Below are 18,911 nucleotides of genomic sequence, written 5' to 3'. Positions count from 1 at the left end.
GCTAGCATTGAACAGATAAAAATAAGTGTGCATACTAATGCAAGAATATGTTGGATTACTATAGAAAAAAATATTTACCTTTTATTTAAAAAAACAAGTGTGCAATTGTTTTAATTTTCTGCATCCCTTTTATTTCTTGTGCAGATCCTGGCAACTTGTAAGTTTTGATAGACAACCAGCATCTTTTATCAGAATTGTTGGAACTCACAACACAGCTAATGAGGTAATGTAATAGATTAAATTCTGTGGCATGCTGAACATGGAGTTATAAAACATGTCACTCAATTGCCCTTACTCAAGTATTAACTTTTTTCTGTTTAAAGAATCTAGTGAAGAAGAAAAATACTTCTTTTAATGTAAAGATACAGAATGCATTGGGGATTGAAAATGTTTCCTGCAAATGTAGGAATATATACAAAATTATTGAATGTATATACATATCAGTGGTGGGTTTCAAAATTTTTAGAACCTCTTCTGTAGGTGTGGCCTGCTTTGTGGGAGTGGCTTGCTGACCATGTGACCGGGTAGGAGTGGCTTGCCAGCCATGTGACTGGGTGGGCGTGGCCAACTTATAAAATGTGGTGAAACTCACTTAAGCTCTTGCTTAGCAACCAAAATGTTGGCTCAGAAACTGGCATTTGAATTACGCAAGTCTTAAAGCTGTCAAGTTAAAAGACCCTTGCACCCCTAACACTTTAGAAAAAAAACCCAGGGGTGTTCAAACTTGACAGCTTTAAGACTTGTGGACTTCAACTCCCACAATTCCTCCTCTCGCTCTTCATCTTAATGATGTGCGGACGGACGGGGGGAGGGAGCTGGAACTGGTACTAAACGTAGATTTGTGGAACCTCTTCTATAGAAGAGGTTAGAACTGGCAGGAACCCACCACTGATACATATACATAACACTACTTAAAGTTATTGAAAAAAGCTTAAAAAGCCAAGAAGCACTGGTTTAGAGATGGATTGTCATGGATAAAATTTGTCTATGTGGTTTCTGAGAGTTTAGCATTGACATGCAATATTGCAAAAGTGATGCATCACCTGTGTAATTTGAATTTGAATATTTGCAAATTGAGTATAGAAAATCTCTAGGAGAAATAATTTACTATTAAAGTTACAGTGAATTGAACATCTATCTAGTGATAAGCTAATTTAATAGGAAACAACCTATTCTCTTTATTCTAAGTGTTGCCAAGGATTCCATTCATCTTCCCAGGATCAAGTCAGAAAGATGAAAGGATCTGCATATGAGTAATTGCAATTGAGTGACCACAGCAGATCAGAGATTTTGTTGGCATATCAAGTGTTTGCAGACAGAAAAGCTGCAATGGCTGAAATTATTTTGGGAGTTCTTCAAAGTTTAAAAGTTAGATTTTGTTTTTCTTTTGCCTGCTGCCCCAAGCATACCAGGATATCTGGAGATATCTTAGCTGCACTAGAACATTTGTGGTTGATATTTATGTCCTCTTTGTAAAGGACTTAAAAGGGGGCAGGTTTGGCAGGCAGATTGAGGTGGGGGTGGGGATGGAGGCTGCTTTCTTGATATGCTAGAGCTGTGATGGTGAACCTATGGCACGTGTGCCACAAGTGGCACACTGAGCCATTTGTCAGGGCACGCGAGGCGCTGCCCTGTCAGGGGCAAATAGCTGTGTTGCGCTGTCGCAAGCGCTTGTTCTGCCTCCACCTCGCGTGCCTCCCTTCCTCACCATGGCCAACTCTCCCTGCAGGGCTGGGCCAGGGCGCCACTGCCCCGCTGCCGCCATTCTCTGAGCATAACCAGCTTCCAAATTCCGGAGATCCGCTGCCGAGTCTTTCGGCAGCGGCCACTCTGGGACTACGGTCTATGGTTGTGGGCTGCCTGCGTATATTTTTGCCCACAAGAAAAATATGGCATGGACTTATTATCAGGACATGTTGTAATTTTGGGGAAACACGTTATTTTATAGTAGAAGATGCTTTGATCTTAGAAGTGGTTGTTCATTGTGCTACTGGAATCTGTATGCTTTTGTATATTTTATTTTTGCATATTTTTTTAAGCCAATCGGAGCATTCAATTTCCAAGATTGCATCCTTTTGATTAAAATAAGAGCACATAGATTATCTAGGCAAGATGTGAATTATACTGAAAAATAATTGAGGAATGCCATGTTTTTTGCTTTCACTTATATAACTTCAGACACCAAGAACTCTATAGACCCCCGAATGATTCAAGTAAAAAAGCGAAACTAAAATAAAACTATATGATCAAGTGTCTAAATGATATGTATATTAATATTTATATATATATATATATATATATATATATATATATATATATATATATATATATGTGTGTGTGTGTGTGTGTGTGTGTGTGTGTGTGTGTGTGTGTGTGTGCGTAGATTTTCACGGGTGTAGGTATGCTGGTTTTGTTGTATTCGGGTCTTTTCCCGTGTAAAGTTGAGATTGTCTTTGCAACGTTTCGGCAGGATCGCACCTGCCATCTTCAAGCATAGGCTCAAAATGTGGGCTTAAAATGGGAACGGAGCTGCCGTCTTTCTGTAAGTCTTGGTGGGAGGGGATGGGGTGCTGGCTTTGTTTCAGTAAGCGGAATGATTGGTTGTGTGGTTGTATCATGATTGGTAGATTGGTGCTGATTGGTGCAGGCTGCGTGTGCATTGTTGTTTTGTATTATAACGGCTTGGGTGGTGGGTGGTGTTTGTTTGTTGGCTAGGGCTGGTTTCCAGATGTTTGGTAGGCGGGAGGTATCATCACGTTTGTTCATGCTGTGGGGGTGTTTCTCTATTTCAATGGCTTCCATGATTATTCTCTTGTGGAGGTGTTCTGTTTTGGAGATTAACCTGGCTCCTTCAAAGTTGATTTCATGTCCTGTAGCTTTAAGGTGCTGGAAAAGGGAAGAAGTTTTTTCTTTTTTTCTTACTGCGTTTTTGTGTTCTGTGATGCGTGCATTTATTCTCCTGTTTGTTTGTCCTATGTATATTGCTGGGCAGATTTTGCATGGTATTTCGTAGACTCCTTGGTTTTCTAGCTGGATTTTGTCTTTGGGGTTTCTTAAGATCTACAAAAAACCCAATGGCTCCCTAGGACACACCATCTACCAGAAAAAAACACACACCAACCGCTACTTAAATGCACAATCCCATCACCACCCTGCACAGATCAACTCTGTAGCCAAGACCCTCATCTCCAGAACCAAACGCCTAGCTGACAAAGACCACCTGAAAACTGAATTACACAAACTCACAAATGTATTAATCTCCAATGGATTCCAAAGAAAAACAATCACCAACCTAATCCAAAAGGAGACTCCCCCAAAAAACCAAGATACAGAACAGGACCATGGCATCGCCCTCCTCCCTTACATCAAAGGCACCACAGATAAAATCAGCAAAATTCTCCACAAGCACAATATCAGGACAGCCTTCACCACTGATCAAAAAATAGCCAACATCTTAAAAAACCCCAAAGACAAAATCCAGCTAGAAAACCAAGGAGTCTACGAAATACTATGCAAAATCTGCCCAGCAATATACATAGGACAAACAAACAGGAGAATAAATGCACGCATCACAGAACACAAAAAGGCAGTAAGAAAAAAAGAAAAAACTTCTTCCCTTTTCCAGCACCTTAAAGCTACAGGACATGAAATCAACTTTGAAGGAGCCAGGTTAATTTCCAAAACAGAACACCTCCACAAGAGAATAATCATGGAAGCCATCGAAATAGAGAAACACCCCCACAGCATGAACAAACGTGATGATACCTCCCGCCTACCAAACATCTGGAAACCAGCCCTAGCCAACAAACAAACACCACCCACCACCCAAGCCGTTATAATACAAAACAACAATGCACACGCAGCCTGCACCAATCAGCACCAATCTACCAATCATGATACAACCACACAACCAATCATTCCGCTTACTGAAACAAAGCCAGCACCCCATCCCCTCCCACCAAGACTTACAGAAAGACGGCAGCTCCGTTCCCATTTTAAGCCCACATTTTGAGCCTACGCTTGAAGATGGCAGGTGCGATCCTGCCGAAACGTTGCAAAGACAATCTCAACTTTACACGGGAAAAGATCCGAACACAACAAAACCAGCATATATATATATATATATATATATATATATATATATATATATATATATATATATATATATATATATATATATATATATATATATATATATATATATATATATATATATATATATATATATATATATATATATATATATATATATATATATATATATATTCAGGCATATATATTCAGGCATACCAGGGGTTGTAACACAATATATATATATATATATATATATATATATATATATATTCTTGCTCTTCAGACACTTGAGCATATAGTTTTATTTTAGTTTCGCTTTTTTACTTGAATCATTCGGGGGTCTCACCTGCCATCTTCAATCTTGGGCTTAAAATGGGAACGGAGCTGCCGTCTTTCTGTAAATCTTGGTGGGAGGGGATGGGGTGCTGGCTTTGTTTCAGTAAGTGGAGTGATTGGTTGTGTGGTTGTATCATGATTGGTAGATTGGTGCTGATTGGTGCTGGCTGTATGTGCATTGTTGTTTTGTATTGTAACAGCTTGGGTGGTGGGTGGTGTTCGTTTGTTGGCTAGGGCTGGTTTCCAGATGTTTGGTAGGCGGGAGGTATCATCACGTTTATTCATATTGTGGGGGTGTTTCTCTATTTCGATGGCTTCCATAATTATTCTCTTGTTGAGGTGTTCTGTTTTGGAGATTAACCTGGCTCCTTCAAAGTTGATTTCATGTCCTGTAGCTTTAAGGTGCTGGAAAAGGGAGGAAGTTTTTTCTTTTTTTTCCTTACTGCGTTCTTGTGTTCTGTGATGCGTGAATTTACCCTCCTGTTTGTTTGTCCTATATATATTGCCGGGCAGATTTTGCATGGTATTTTGTAGACTCCTTGGTTTTCCAGCTTGATTTTGTCTTTGGGGTTTCTTAAGATGTTGGCTATTTTTTGGTCAGTGGTGAAGGCTGTCCTGATATTGTGCTTGTGGAGAATTTTGCTGATTTTATCTGTGGTGCCTTTGATGTAAGGGAGGAGGGCGATGCCATTGTCCTGTTCTGTGTCTTGGGTTTTGGGGGGAGTTTCCTTTTGGATTAGGTTGGTGATTGTTTTTCTTTGGAATCCATTGGAGATTAATACATTTGTGAGTTTGTGTAATTCAGTTTTCAGGTGGTCTTTGTCGGCTAGGCGTTTGGTTCTGGAGATGAGGGTCTTGGCCAGTTTCTTTGGTCCTTCGTTTCATCTTTGTATTCTCTATGCAATTGGACTTATCGTACATAAGCTTCTTGGTATATCCCAAAGGTGCATTTTCAAGGGGCAACTGGACTTCCTTCAGTTCTGACTGGATGGTGGAGAATGGAAGGATTTAAACTGCTTGCAGACAGCTGGTCATTGACAGCTGGAGGTGGCCTCAACAACTCTCTAAAATAATGCAAATGACCAGCTGTCTGCAAGTAGAATAAATCCTTCCATTCTCCACCATCCAGTTAGAGCTGAAGAAGCTTCTTGGGTGAGAAGCGAAACATCTTCAAAGAAAAACAAGAAAGTCAGGTTGCCTCTTGAAAAAGCACCTTTGGGTCAACTATGTCCTGGATGATTGAGAATCTCCATAGACTTCTTGGTATTTATGAATTGACTTTATAGTTTCAGTGAAGTAGTGCTAGTTATTAGCTATTAACAAATTTCTGTTTCTTCATATTTTTTCTTGCCTATTTAATACTAGTGTACCTACCACCTGGTGTGTTGCTTTTAATAAGCAGCTTCAAAGACTAACAAAAATTGTGATTAATAAATGAGATTCTTTGATGTTGCCTTCTTCCTGCCCCCCCTCCCCCCCCCAATATGTTTTTGGAATATTTGTTCATATTTCTGTGGCATTTTCAGTTTTATACAAGGCAACTGTGAGGTTTTGTTAGGCTATTAATGCTTTGATTTCTGGATCACTTTCTCAGCCTGATTTTGATTTCTTCAGTATCTCCTTTGGGATATGCATGTCAACTTTTGCTGCAAACTCAGTGGCAGTAGCAGAGGTTGACTGATGGTATATAACATTGTATACAATCAATTCTATCTTCCAACTTAGTCTTTAGATGCTTAAATACCTTATGGGGAAGTGTGCCTTTGAATCAGTTTTTGACTCCTGGACAAGTCCCTGCAGTTTCTTGGCAAGGCATGATAGAAATGGTTTGGTATTGCTTGTTTCCTGGAGCCAAAGAGAGAGGCAACGGTCCAGCTGGCTTTGTGCCTAAGACAAAACTAGAACTCAATTCATGGTCTTGGTTTTTAACCTGATTTACTCAACCATTACACTAAACTTGCTTTAAATGCATATTGTTGTTGCATAATTATTATTTCTTAATTGCTTGGGAAATGCAGATTCTTTCCAGCTGTTCTTTATCTTTCTCATGCAATCTGTTGTCACGCTTGATAATAGTATCTCATGTTTTTTTCATCTTGGATTCTTGTTTGGAAGAAACTAAAAATGAAGATGCCCTCAAGCTGAGTTTGTCTATTGATGACTGTCTGGACAAAGTAATGGGGTTTTCTTGGCAAGAATAAAAGGAGGTTTGTGACTGCTTTCTCTTATGATGCTTTTCAGTTTCCCATCGTAGCCTACAGGTCTGGAATTCCTTGGCTATTTTCCAAACCTGCTTAGCTTCTGAGCCTAAATGTGGTTGGACAGGTACTGTTGCCTGCTATATATCTTTATTTAGTTAACAGAATTTTTTCTCTATTAATTTCTGGAGTGGGTAGGAAGCATACATATTGTACAATCTCCATCACATACCAAGATGATGTTCACATATTTGAAAAGGCCTGTTGGGTTTCAGTCTTATTTATTTTGTATCTTTCATTACTTTGATCTTACAATGTTTGTTCCAATTTTTTACAGCTTTTCCCTTGTAAAAGATTATTGTCTCATTAATATTCCTCAAATTCACTTAGTGCTGCAATCATCCTTATGGTTTTTTTTCATACTTAGCCTTTTTTTCCCCTGGTTATTCCTGTAAGATTTCTTATAAAAATTTAGAACATTGCTGACTTAGAACTCAGGAGACATGTTTTTATATTAGTGCCAGATTTAGTTTCCTGTATATGTTGTTTGTCCCAAAGAAGATTCTTATATAAGATTTATTCTAAAGCTGATATTCTCTGTTTATTTTATGATTAGTATCTGCTGAGTCTTGTAATGGTTGAGAACTATATCACAGATATACATGATCTGTGACCTTTCCAGTCTTTAAAATTTCAGGTCCCATAATTCATAAGTGATTTTCAACTCCAGAGTTTTTGGATGAAATAGATATCCCCTTCATTCTAGCATTAGGCTGAGTTATGGGACTGAAGCAGTTTTATTATCTTGGGTGATAGACCTTGACTGATGAACTAGATTAAGAATGTGCCCCCATTGTCTGAGGTTTGGAATATGTTGCTGTCAACTAAATATCTTTCCTTGCTGTCACTTAAGGATACCTTTGAAATTGTCACTAGACTGAATACATAAGCAAAATGGAAGATTTAAAAATGTTTCTCCTTGACATGAGAGGGCAGCAGTGCTCCTGATCAAGAATAGCCTCCAAGCTCTTGCCTCTCCATTGGCAACAATTCTCCAGCTTTGAAATTGTTCTCTTGTGCTCGTCCTCCTTGCTCTCATTCTGTCCTTGGGTTGACATTTGGACCAGTTGATGCAATTCTCTGACACTTGAACCTGAGCTGTGACAACTCTCATTGCTTTCCTTCCATTTCTCTCTGGTTTGCAGATTGTTAGAAGCTCAAGTTACCAAGTTACCAAACAGGTTACAAACACTGTGAACGTTCAACCATGTCTTCCTTTTTCTTTTACCTGCTCATACATATGTATGCACCACGTCCTTTTTCCGCCTTTGCTCACTCATGCCCATCAGCATCCTCATTCCTGGGCCTCCCAGCACTTCTACACACACATGTACCACCAGTGTCCTCCTGTGGCCTCCCTGCACCCACACATATGCACACGCACACACACAAGTGCCCACTTTCCCCTTTTGCTCAGTCATACCCTCCAAGACCCTCCCCTTCCTGTGCCTCCATATCCTCCCTCCTCGCCTCTGTGCACTTATACATTTGTACCAGTGACGTGCAGTCAGGTGAGGCAGGTGAGGCACAGCCTCACAACTCTCATCATGAAAAAAAAAAGGAAAAAGCTGAGCTAGTTGCTGCCTCACCGTGGATGACTCTGCTTAACCTCACTGGTGCTCTCCCTCCCCAAGTGTAGTGACTTCCTCCCCAGGCCCCCATTCATTTCTCTCTCTCACACACACAGCTGGATAAAACTATATAAAAATCTAGCCCAGCTTCACTGATTACAAGTTTGAAAAGGCAACGTGGCTCCACCTGCAATCAAACTACACTTGGGGAGGGAGAGCACAAGCAAGCACTGAGGAGACCACAGGAGGAGGCAGGAAGCCAGGCAAAGAGCCATGCTGTAGTACACACACTTCCCCCCAGCCTCTTTCTTTTGGAAGGCTCAGATCGGCTCCCCTCCGGCTTCTCTGCCTCTCCTCTCACCCCAGCCTGCCAGCAGGAGGTGGTGGGTGGGCTTTATTGTGTTCCAGGCATTTCCCACCCAGACAGCAGGCCGCATTTGCAATGATGGAGGTGTTTGGGAAAGGCAGCAGGGAAATGGGGGGGGGGGATGGCAGAGGAGCTGCTTTCAAGCCACTGGAAAAGATATCCAATCCAACTTTTTTGTGTGGGGGGGAGGTTTGTTTGAGAGTGAGTGAGAGAGGGAAGGGGTAGGAGAGATAGTCCAATCCAACTTCTGTGTGTGTGTGTGTGTGTGTGTGTGTGTGTGTGTGTGTGTGTTTGAGAGAGGGGGAGGAAGGGAGAGAGGGAGGAAGGAGGGGAAGGAGAAGAAAAAGAAAAAGAAAGAAGGAGCAAAGGAGAAAAACAAATGCTGTCGCTTTAAATTGGAACTGAGCATGCCTGGCTGTGGAATTCTGGGAGTTGAAGTCCACAAGTCTAAAAATATTTGAAACCCAGCACTGTGTCAGTGCCTTACCAGTCATAAACCTCACCGCACGTCACTGATTTGTACACACCCATTGGTACCATCCTTTTCTGGGGCTCCCTATGCCAACACACATATGCACTCATCAATGCCTTCCATCCTGGGCCTTCTTAGAGCCTACTGGTAGCACAGTGGTTAGAAAGCAACAACAGGCTAATTCTGCCATCTGCCAGCACTTCAATCCTAACTGGCTCAAGGTCAGCCTTCCATCCTTTTGAGGTCAGTAAAAGGAAGACCCAGATTGTTGGGGCAATATGTTGGCTCTGTAAATCACATAGAGAGGGCTGTAAAGCACTATGAAGCTGTATATAAGTCTGTAAGTGCTATTGCTAGTGCTGTTCCTATGCTTTCATGTCCAGTATACAGTACCTTCCTTCTCTGGCCTTCTGAAGCTTGCAGCGTTTGCACTGCAGCACAACAGCCCTCAGCCCCAATGTGCATGCAGCCTGTTTTTTCCCCTTACCCTGTTGCTGCTTCTTAGGAAATCCCTCCACACTTCCCACTTCTCATCCCATGAGGTTTGGGGTTACTCCAACAACTAGAACTGCCTGGATTGCTGTGGTCACATCACATGTTTTAGGACCACATTGCTCATTGATAGCAGTCGCGGTCCCAATTGCTATCTGTAACTGAAGGACTTCCTGTTCCTTACCTAGAGTTGAAGGAGTAAATTGGATGGCTTTTAAATTGATTAGAGAAATAAATAGCACTGAATATGACCTTTCAAGCCATAAATACTTCAGGGCTAAAATTCCTGGAAGACTTCAGATAATAAACCTAATTTAGCATTAATATGGGTGTTATTTTCCAATACGCTCGCTGATATCACATATACAGCTTATGGGTTGATATTTCCTCTGAGAGAGAAAATTGTTTCTTGGGGTTGCTGGTTTTCAGTGTATCTGTTTGACATAGATATCTTCAACCGATTATTTTATGTGATTAGTGTTGTGTTTCTGTTTATTAGGATATATTTTGTTATGATAATTTTATTACATTTAGTTAGTTATATGAGAAGTTATTATTACCTGCCCAGGGCAGGATCATTATTGCTAATATATTAAATACTAAAATTGTGCTGAAGCAGCTTTCAGACCTTCAGATTTAACTATTGATTGTGCAGCTTTTCCCATGAAAAGCACTCTGTTTGAGATAACTGATCAATTTACTGAAATTCAATTCCCAGATTGTGATAGTTAGAAAAACGGCAGCAGCTGTTGTTAAAAAAAAAATGAAAATTGTGTTTCGCAAAGTGTCTTCAAAGCAGCAGATCCACACATTTAGAAATGAGAAATCATTCAGATAATTGAAGAAAGAGCTGTAATGTAAATACAGATAGAACATTGGAAGTACATGCCAAAGTAACAGCTAAACAAAATAATAAATAAATAAATGAGCAATCTCTTGAGGACTTTGACAGTAGGAATTTTTTCCTTTCTCTTTTTCTTTGCTTTTCTTCTTTATTTATGTCATTTTATCAGTAAGAAGATATCAGCATTTAAGTAATCAGTAACAATATGCATCGCTTCCCCAGTTAACATTTAGTTACAAGAGCATCCTGTAATAGGAACATTTTCCTTGTGCTATTTCTCTAATAAACATGAGGATCCAAGCAGAGATGGAATAACAAGAATAGCATATTCAGGCAGCCCTTCAAGCCAAAATAATAATGTGTGTGTGTGTGTGTGTGTGTTTGTGTGTGTGTGTGTGTGTGTGTGTGTTCCAGCATAACTCTGGATTGCCTTGAGCAATTTCAACCAAACTTGGTACACAGATGACTTACATACTGGAAAAAAATACTGTGGGGGTAAGATACCCCTAACACCCCTTGGGATGTGTGTTCTGTTAAGATACAGTCTGTTGTGCCTTACAATGGCATCTGCTGTACAGCGGAGTGGAGTTGCCATTGTAACAGCTTCACAGTACTGCACAAGGGGGCTCCATCTGATAATGGGGGAAATCCAACATTAGAAATTACGTTTGGTCCGGACATTTCCCCCCTATAAATAAATACACGGGCAACGCCGGGTTATCAGCTAGTATCAAATATAAACAACTTCAAGTCACATATATGATGACATATATTCTTGAGTAATGGAACAGCCCATTGCTATTGGACTTTAAAGAAGTATCTTCAATTACTCAGCCTGCACATCTTTTTGAACAACAAAACATCATGTCTAAAGGTGTACTGGTTTGATATGTATGGTCAGGCTTCTGGATTGTGATGTAGAGCATACAGAGACTGTATGATGCAGGGGCTAGTTATTACTTAAATATGCCTGCTCAATGTTCAGTGACACTTTAAAAGCTGCTTGGATTTTTGGCTGCAGCAAAGATGAAAAGGGAAAAGTATTCTAATGCTTGAAAAGATGATGTTACATCAGTTATTTGTTTTAGCCCTCTCTTCCAAAGAGATGGCAGTCAGTTAAAATCATAAAGGTTTCCTATTACTATTAAAAGAGGGCTGGGGATAATATTTCTACAATCCATAGATAGAAATAAAGTGAGAGGCATGGTCAAGGTATGTACTGGTGTTTTAAACTGCTTGGATATTTTTTATTCATTTCTGGTGTTATTTTGTGTAATTAATTGACATCAGATTAAACAGGAATGTTAAATATATATTTTAGAGAAGAAGATGACAAAGTACTGTCATTGGAATGATTCCTTCCGGTGCCTTACAAGAGATTTACTTGTATTTTAAACAATAAACAGAAAGATGTTAAGATATAGGATATTATTAGCTAATCTGTTTCTGTAGTGTTTAAAAGGGGGGAAAAACTTTTCTTAAAAAATCAGCATTTTCCTCATCAATCTAAAGCAAAAGTCCAGACAGACAGAATTGTTTACTGTTAATCATAAAAGTGTATTACATATTTTCCCCCTTAGTTAGCAATTTTATTTAACTGGTAGCATTTTAACCATGTTTTATCATTCACATTCAAGTGGTATTAACTAAATTTCAAGTTTGGTTAATACTACTGGTGGCACTAAAGTTCTTCAAGCCTTTACAATCTCACTCCAGTGGCACATATTATCTAGTTGTCTTTTCCAAAAATCTATAGAACAAATAGCAATCAGGACTATATTTTTAAGTCTTTGACAAATTATCTCTTACAAGATATATCTGTATCCAACGAAGAGCCTGAGAGATAACTTTCAAAGCTTTTGTTCAGTGACATGATCAGGGAATTACTGGATTTCCCATTTTTCAGTGAGCTAAAGGCAATAGATGTGCTTCACATATCTATTTAAAGTCTTAAAGTCTTACAGATGAGATCAAGCCGAAACAGTGAATCTGAAGCCCCAATCAATTGCTGAATTTACAGAGCTCAGATGTGCAAAACACCACCTATTTTATTTCAAAGTAGGCACAAAAGTAAAAAGGGGCAGGTTTCTATCATGCTGTGTCAAATAATTAAAGTTGGTTAAATGTCTTTCCTTCCAGTGTTCTAGATTGAAGGGATTTTTTTTGCATACATTTGATGTTGCTTATTAAAACATATTTGCACTTGATTCGAAATCAAACTTTGTTTTTCTTTTCATTCAAAATTCTACTCCTTTTGACCAGAGCAGATACTGCTCTCTCAGTGGCACAGTGTAGAAATTTTTACTTTACAGATATGGATAAAGATCATTATACCATGGAATACAATTATCTGTCTGCCATAGGCTCGTGGTGATTATATCAATTGTAAATTAAACCTTTAAAATACTTCACTTTAAAAAAATATACTTATTCATATACTACGTTTTACTCTTTTGAACAATTCTTGTTTCAGAGAACATTTTCCACATTTAAAGAGAGCAATAACAAAGATACTTTACCAATAATATTAGGGATCACTAAATTAACATTTTCTGCTTCATAAATCTGCTTGAATTCAACAAATGACACTATTAATGTACATGGTTGGAGTCTTCTCTACTGAGGAACAAACACTTTTGCAATTTTGGATTTTTTAATATAGTGCTTTACATTTAGATCTGTCAGACATTTAGTTATTTTAGTTTATTGTCATTGACCTCGTACAGCGAAATTAAATGTCATCTTCAGTGTACATTATAACTATAAAAATAAAACATAAACATACATACTTCGCATTCTATGCAATTGAATTGAAAACACTTGATAGTGCATTAATATTGCACTATACAGTAGAATTCAATATGGTTTCTGCCCTGAGGTGGAAGCTGTTTTTCAGCCTATTTGTCCTTGTTTTTATTATCCTGTACTGTCTGTCAGATGGTAATAGTTCAAAAAACGGGTGCCCAGGATGAGATGGATCTTTAAGAATGTTTTAAGTATATAAGTCTTTATTAGATAAAGAGTTGATATCATGTCGAGCTTTCCCAGAGTTGTTGCCAGTTTTATAAATAGGCTATAAAACCACAGCTATGAAACATAAGAATTATGTTTTTGCAGTCCAATATTTATTCATACTTAGACATTCAGTTTAGACTATGAATTAAAGTGCAGTTTATGTTGGCCACAATTATCTAATTTTTCTGTCAAAATTAAATAAATAATTGAGACAGCAAAAATACAGCAAATTAAAACAATATTTTAAAACTTAATCTATAATTTTATTAGGGCAATGAAAAGACAATGCAAATGCATCAGCAATTAGAAAAGTATTGTAAGTAGACACATCTGGAAAAATCTGACGGAAAAAAATAAGTACCAATTGTTTATGATCAAGTGAGTAATTGTAAAATTCAGTCAACTTTGTATGTTTTCTTGGTATTAGCATAGCAAAGGAAATAGCCACGATGAAGCATCAGAATTTGTCATCACATGACCACAGCTTGCTGTGATGTTGTAATTGTAAACTAGGCACTGACTGCTCAGATTGTAATCATGTGAACACAAAAATGCTGCACAGCCAGAACTTGGAGGACAGGTTGTAACTACCGCTTGTTCGGCACGGTTGTTTGAACAGTCGCTAAATACATGGTCATTAAACGAGGACCACCTTTAAACACTTAGGCTTTTATAAATTATAGTCAGCTTCATCACATTTAGGGAACATAGCCCTGAGATATTGATAGGAAGATTACTTTTTCCCCAAATAATGGTTAAAAGGTTCTCATATAAATTGAAAAAAAGATGCTGCCGAATACAAATTAATGACTGCAGACATTGTTGTAGAAAATGTGGGTTTTTTTGAAGATTGGACTTAAAAGAGAGCATTTAACAATTTTTGTAAAGCCCAAATAGAGCTTATACTTCACTTCATAACTTTTGCTTGCTTCATAACCATCCAGTTTTGTTCCCTTCCTTTGTTATTTCCCTTTGATTCTCTCACTATCTTGGGGTTTGTTGTTTTCTGTTCCCAGAAGTAGGGACAAGAACAGTTGTATGCTTGTAGCTTTATGTATATCAGTGTGAATTTTCTGTGTGTGGTTATGATTGGAATGTGTGGTGGGAAATTAGTTTTAAAAAGGAAATGGTTTATTGTACGGCAATTGATTTTAATCAATTTGTATTATTTCCATGTATTATTATTTCTCTTGTCCTATGCTCTTTTGGACACAGGTTTCTTACACTTACATGTAGACACATACAAATATGTTGTATGTACATTTTTATTGTGAGGGAGAAAAAGATCAGGGTTATTTCTAGATAGAAATGCCCCCCTTATGTTAACACGTTGGAAACCTGGCATTGCACAGGTTTTGTATTCGTTTGTTGGTCTACTTTTCCTTTTTCTAATGGATCATGTTAAAGTCAGGATGATCCTTATAGATACTGAGGCTGTGAAGCAGTTCTGAAGAGAAGAAGAATGCCTTATATAGCACTTTGTCCTAAAAAGTTGCAGTATAATCTGGGGAAAGTTATATTTTATTTAAAGAGCTATATACATGCTCATGTAGCCCTGAAACATTTTTTCTCATCAAATTGAATGTGCTGCATAACCATATATTAAATTACGTATTGTTGTTGAGGGAAGGAAGCGAATATGGAATATAGTCCATTGAGATAGAATTAAATAAATTAAGTTGTTTGGTTATCTATATGTTCCATGTTGATGCTAAATCATTTAGCTCTACCTACGCTTGTGCTTTTATTTTAATAATTTAAGTTTCTCTGTTGTTCTTTCAGGTATTCCATTGTGTACATTTTGAATGCCCGTCCCAAAACACTCTACAGAAGGAAGAGACTAATGAAGAAGATGCTGGCCCAGGTGGACAGCACCTGGCAACCGGCTCGCCTCAAGCTTCAAGCACCAGTTCTGTGCATTCTCTCCCAGGATCTGTTTCATATCCATAATTGCAGCAGATTTCTATGAGAATGGAGAAGAACATTTGAAATCTCAGTGCCACAAAAACGTTTTTCACTTTTAACCTGCAAGCACCTCTTCACTTTCTGAATGAACTTTTCAAGGAGATCATAGCATCAAGCAGCTAAAGGTGCTTCGATTTATAAGGCTGCCTGGTAACAAAACTGGGCCACCACATTGCACTTTCCATTGATTAAAATCAGAAGAATGGGGGAAGAAAATACTCTTTCTCATCAACTTTCCTATTTGTACCCTACCTCTTTAAACCAAACCAAATCAGATAGACCAGAAAGAAGCAAAACCACATCATTTTATTATATAAATAGGTTGTGTGTACCATATCAAAAATATTATTACATGTGCTTGTAAAAGGAGTATTAAAAATGAATCTTTTTTGAGATGTTTATTAAAAAAAACCTATGAAAACCACTTTTTATTTAACTTATTCTTAATCCATATCCTTTGTAAATTGTAAATCATTTTCACACTGTGTATATATTTATACAGCTACGTTTCTTTCCTTGCTTTTTTCCCATCGTATTCTGATGAAACATTTCCTCCTTTATCATGGTATATGTGGTAACTTCACTTGACAGATAGATCTATTTGATAGATGGGCATCTAATAATCTTACTCCATTACTCTGACAGAGAAAAACCCTTAAAGAAGAGATTGTGCATAAAACAATTCAATCCAGGAATACAATATTGGAATTTTTAACTATTTGACATGATGTATAAAATTGTCACTTTTTATCCCTGATTACTTTGTACCCAAGAAGAGAAATATATTGATCCTGTTAAAAAATATTAAAGTGCTTTATTCCTGCAGCAGGGATCGATATTTCCAAACATTTCTTTTTTTTGAAAAACGTTTTCTTTTTTACAAATATTGCAGCTAAGCTTCATGTATGGGAATACATTGATAGCAATTTATATTTGGGCTACCGGGTCTGGGCTGTAAAAAGCTGTCATCGTTAGATGGCAATAATGAGTTGTTATCTGCATTTGTTTTCTGCCATCTAATGGTTATTCCACATTTTGCACTCCAGATCTGCTAGATCTAATAAATATTTTACTGAAATATTTGTTTTAAAAAAGCACAATAATATTCCAATATGACTTTAAAAGAAGTCGTTCTGAGACTCTTTTGATAGAATCGCCATATGCATGGATTGAATTTCATGTTTGGATTTTATTTGCATTTGAGTAATTTGCATTCAAGCAGTAGCTATCATTTGTACTTTAATCAGATTGTTGCTTTTGATTAGTCTAAAATGTTCTCATGTAGCATTCTCTATTTTTTCTGCCTCTTTTCTCACGGGGGTGGGGGGTGGGGGGAAGATAAAAAAAACCTATACATTTGCACATGAACATCAATGCCATTCATCCTGTTAGGAAATGAAATGCATTTGTAATGAAATTTGTGATTCTGGAGAATATTATTGTTAATTATTTTTTAATTTGTGTGAAATAATTTGGTGCAAATTGTTTTGAATATGGTGATCTATAAATAACTTTTCAATAGTTAAATGTAAGTACTTGCATTCTGCTAAAAGCTGTTTATAATAAAACTGAAAGGAATTAAATCACAATTATTATTGCAGATCAATAAATTAAAAAGAAGTTTTTCATCTACTATTATATAAACCAATCTGGTAAAAGAATTGCAGTTTGAATTACAATACCAACGTATGTGTTTAGTTAATGAATGAACAGCCTAGCAGCGATTGATATCCATACAGACTGGAGAATGAAACCTTTTGGTATATCTTCAAATGGGCAGTTGTGCATCTGCCACAGAGGACGCTCCCGCAGGCCCCGGCCTGGCGCCCTCCAAGATACCCGCAATGGGCTGGATGGGACCCCTCCAGACCCCAGCGTGGGAGGGAGGCTGGGGGTGTCTCCCATGGGCGTAGTGGGGCAGCAGGTGGGTGCTGCTGTTGGTCAGGCCTTGGGGCTGCTGGGCTGGGCGAAGCTGGTTGGGAGAGATGGCGTCAGGGCTGTCGGCCTCATGGAAGTTGTTGAGCGTCTCCTCGGAGGAGCTGCACTCGGGCTCCCCCAAGTCGGTGGCCCGGGAGAGCGAGACGTCCAGGATCTCGGAGGAGGAGAAGTCCTCGGTGTGCAACTTGTCCAGGTCGTCGTAGCTCTCTGTGTCTTCGGCGATGCTATTGTTGGAGCTGAGGCTGGCCGAGATCTGCGCTGGTGTCACACTGGTGATATGGAAGCTGCTTTTCTTCAACTGGGTGCCTGCCAGATCTCCGGCGTCTCCTCCTCCCTGCAAGAGCAGCGCCAGGCTCTGCGGCAAAGATGCCCCAGGAGGGTAGGAGGAGACCGAGATGGAGGCGGCATCGGAGGCCGGAGGAGGCAGCATTGGCTGGGCCAGCAGGTCGGGCGGGAAGTCCTCCAAGCCGGTGCTGCTGCTGCTACTGCTGCTGCTGGGCTGCCAAAGCAGCATCGCGGGCTGTGCCATCTTCTTCCTCTCCCGCGCCTCCGCCGCTGAGTCAGGCTGCTGTGGCTGCTGCTGCATTGGGGCCGGCGGAAGGCCCGATGCCGCCACCGACTATGATGACACATCCCTCAGGCCCTGGCCCAGCCGGGCTGAGGAGGAGAGGAGGAGAAGGTGGCCGCCGCCCCCAACCCAGCTTCCCTCAGCTTCCCTCAGTGGCAGTGGCGAGAGGAGGCGGCTGGCATCCCCTGAGGAGCAGGAGGAGGAGGAGGAGAAAGGACGCAAGGCAGCCCCCACCAGCCGTGGCCCCATCCAGAGATGCCGCCGCCACTGCAGCTGCCGCCTCACGGCACCCAGCGGGCGCCCCAGCCCCACTGCGCCTCAGGCTGACACCGCCACCGCCCCCCATCAGAGCCGCCTTGGCGAGGCCGTAGCTAGCTCGCTGTGAGGGTGGTGGAGAGCGCGGCCGGCCAGGCTGAGAGATGCTCCACCTCCGCCTCCTCTGGAGCTCCGCTGGGCTGGGCGGGGGGAGACTGGCTTAAGGGCAGGGGGAGGTGGCCGAGGGATGGCAAAGGCCCAGTGGGAGGAGAGGGGAGAAAAGCATGTTTTTACCTGTCACAGGTGTGACATCTATATAATATACGTCTATAAAAACGTGCGTATTCGAATGCAATGTTGTGTCAAAATTTCAAAGCAATCGGTGAAGAACCTTCGGAGATTTGAGATTTTGAACAAACATTTCATTTTTATTTTTATAGATTGTTAAAATTGGGCAATATCTGTGAGACTCAAGTTATGCTAGTCTTTCAAGGAACCCTAGTACTAAAACCAGGAGGGAATGTTGATTTTAATAGTCACCTAGAAATGTCTTTTGTTAAATGTAGTGAATACGTTTGAAATAGATAGTTAACAGCAATCAAACTGATTCTGAACAAGGGGGTTTCCAATCTATTTAAAGTCCTAAAGCTGCAAATTTTCCTTTCATTTTCCTCTTTAATGGAATTTTTATCTAGGGCCTTCCTATGAAGACAATATGAGATATAGTTATTAAAAAGGTATTGCTTTCTCACCCAA

At 39.6% G+C, this 18,911-nt stretch overlaps 1 protein-coding gene across 1 annotated transcript in view; it reads left to right on the top strand.

The window, feature by feature from the left end:
- Positions 1–16,983, top strand: part of BTBD9 (BTB domain containing 9) — a 145,015-nt gene extending 128,032 nt beyond the window's left edge. The window contains exons 10-11 of the mRNA XM_081940840.1: positions 145–223; positions 15,212–16,983. Coding sequence (XP_081796966.1) covers positions 145–223; positions 15,212–15,379 — 247 coding nt within the window. The 3' untranslated portion in view covers positions 15,380–16,983. The remainder of the gene's footprint in view (positions 1–144; positions 224–15,211) is intronic.
- Positions 16,984–18,911: the final 1,928 nt, after the last annotated feature.

The sequence above is a fragment of the Natrix helvetica genome (assembly GCF_964273705.1).
Source record: "Natrix helvetica genome assembly, chromosome: 2".
NCBI lineage: Eukaryota > Metazoa > Chordata > Lepidosauria > Squamata > Natricidae > Natrix > Natrix helvetica.
This window is presented reverse-complemented; position numbering and strand designations above follow the sequence as displayed.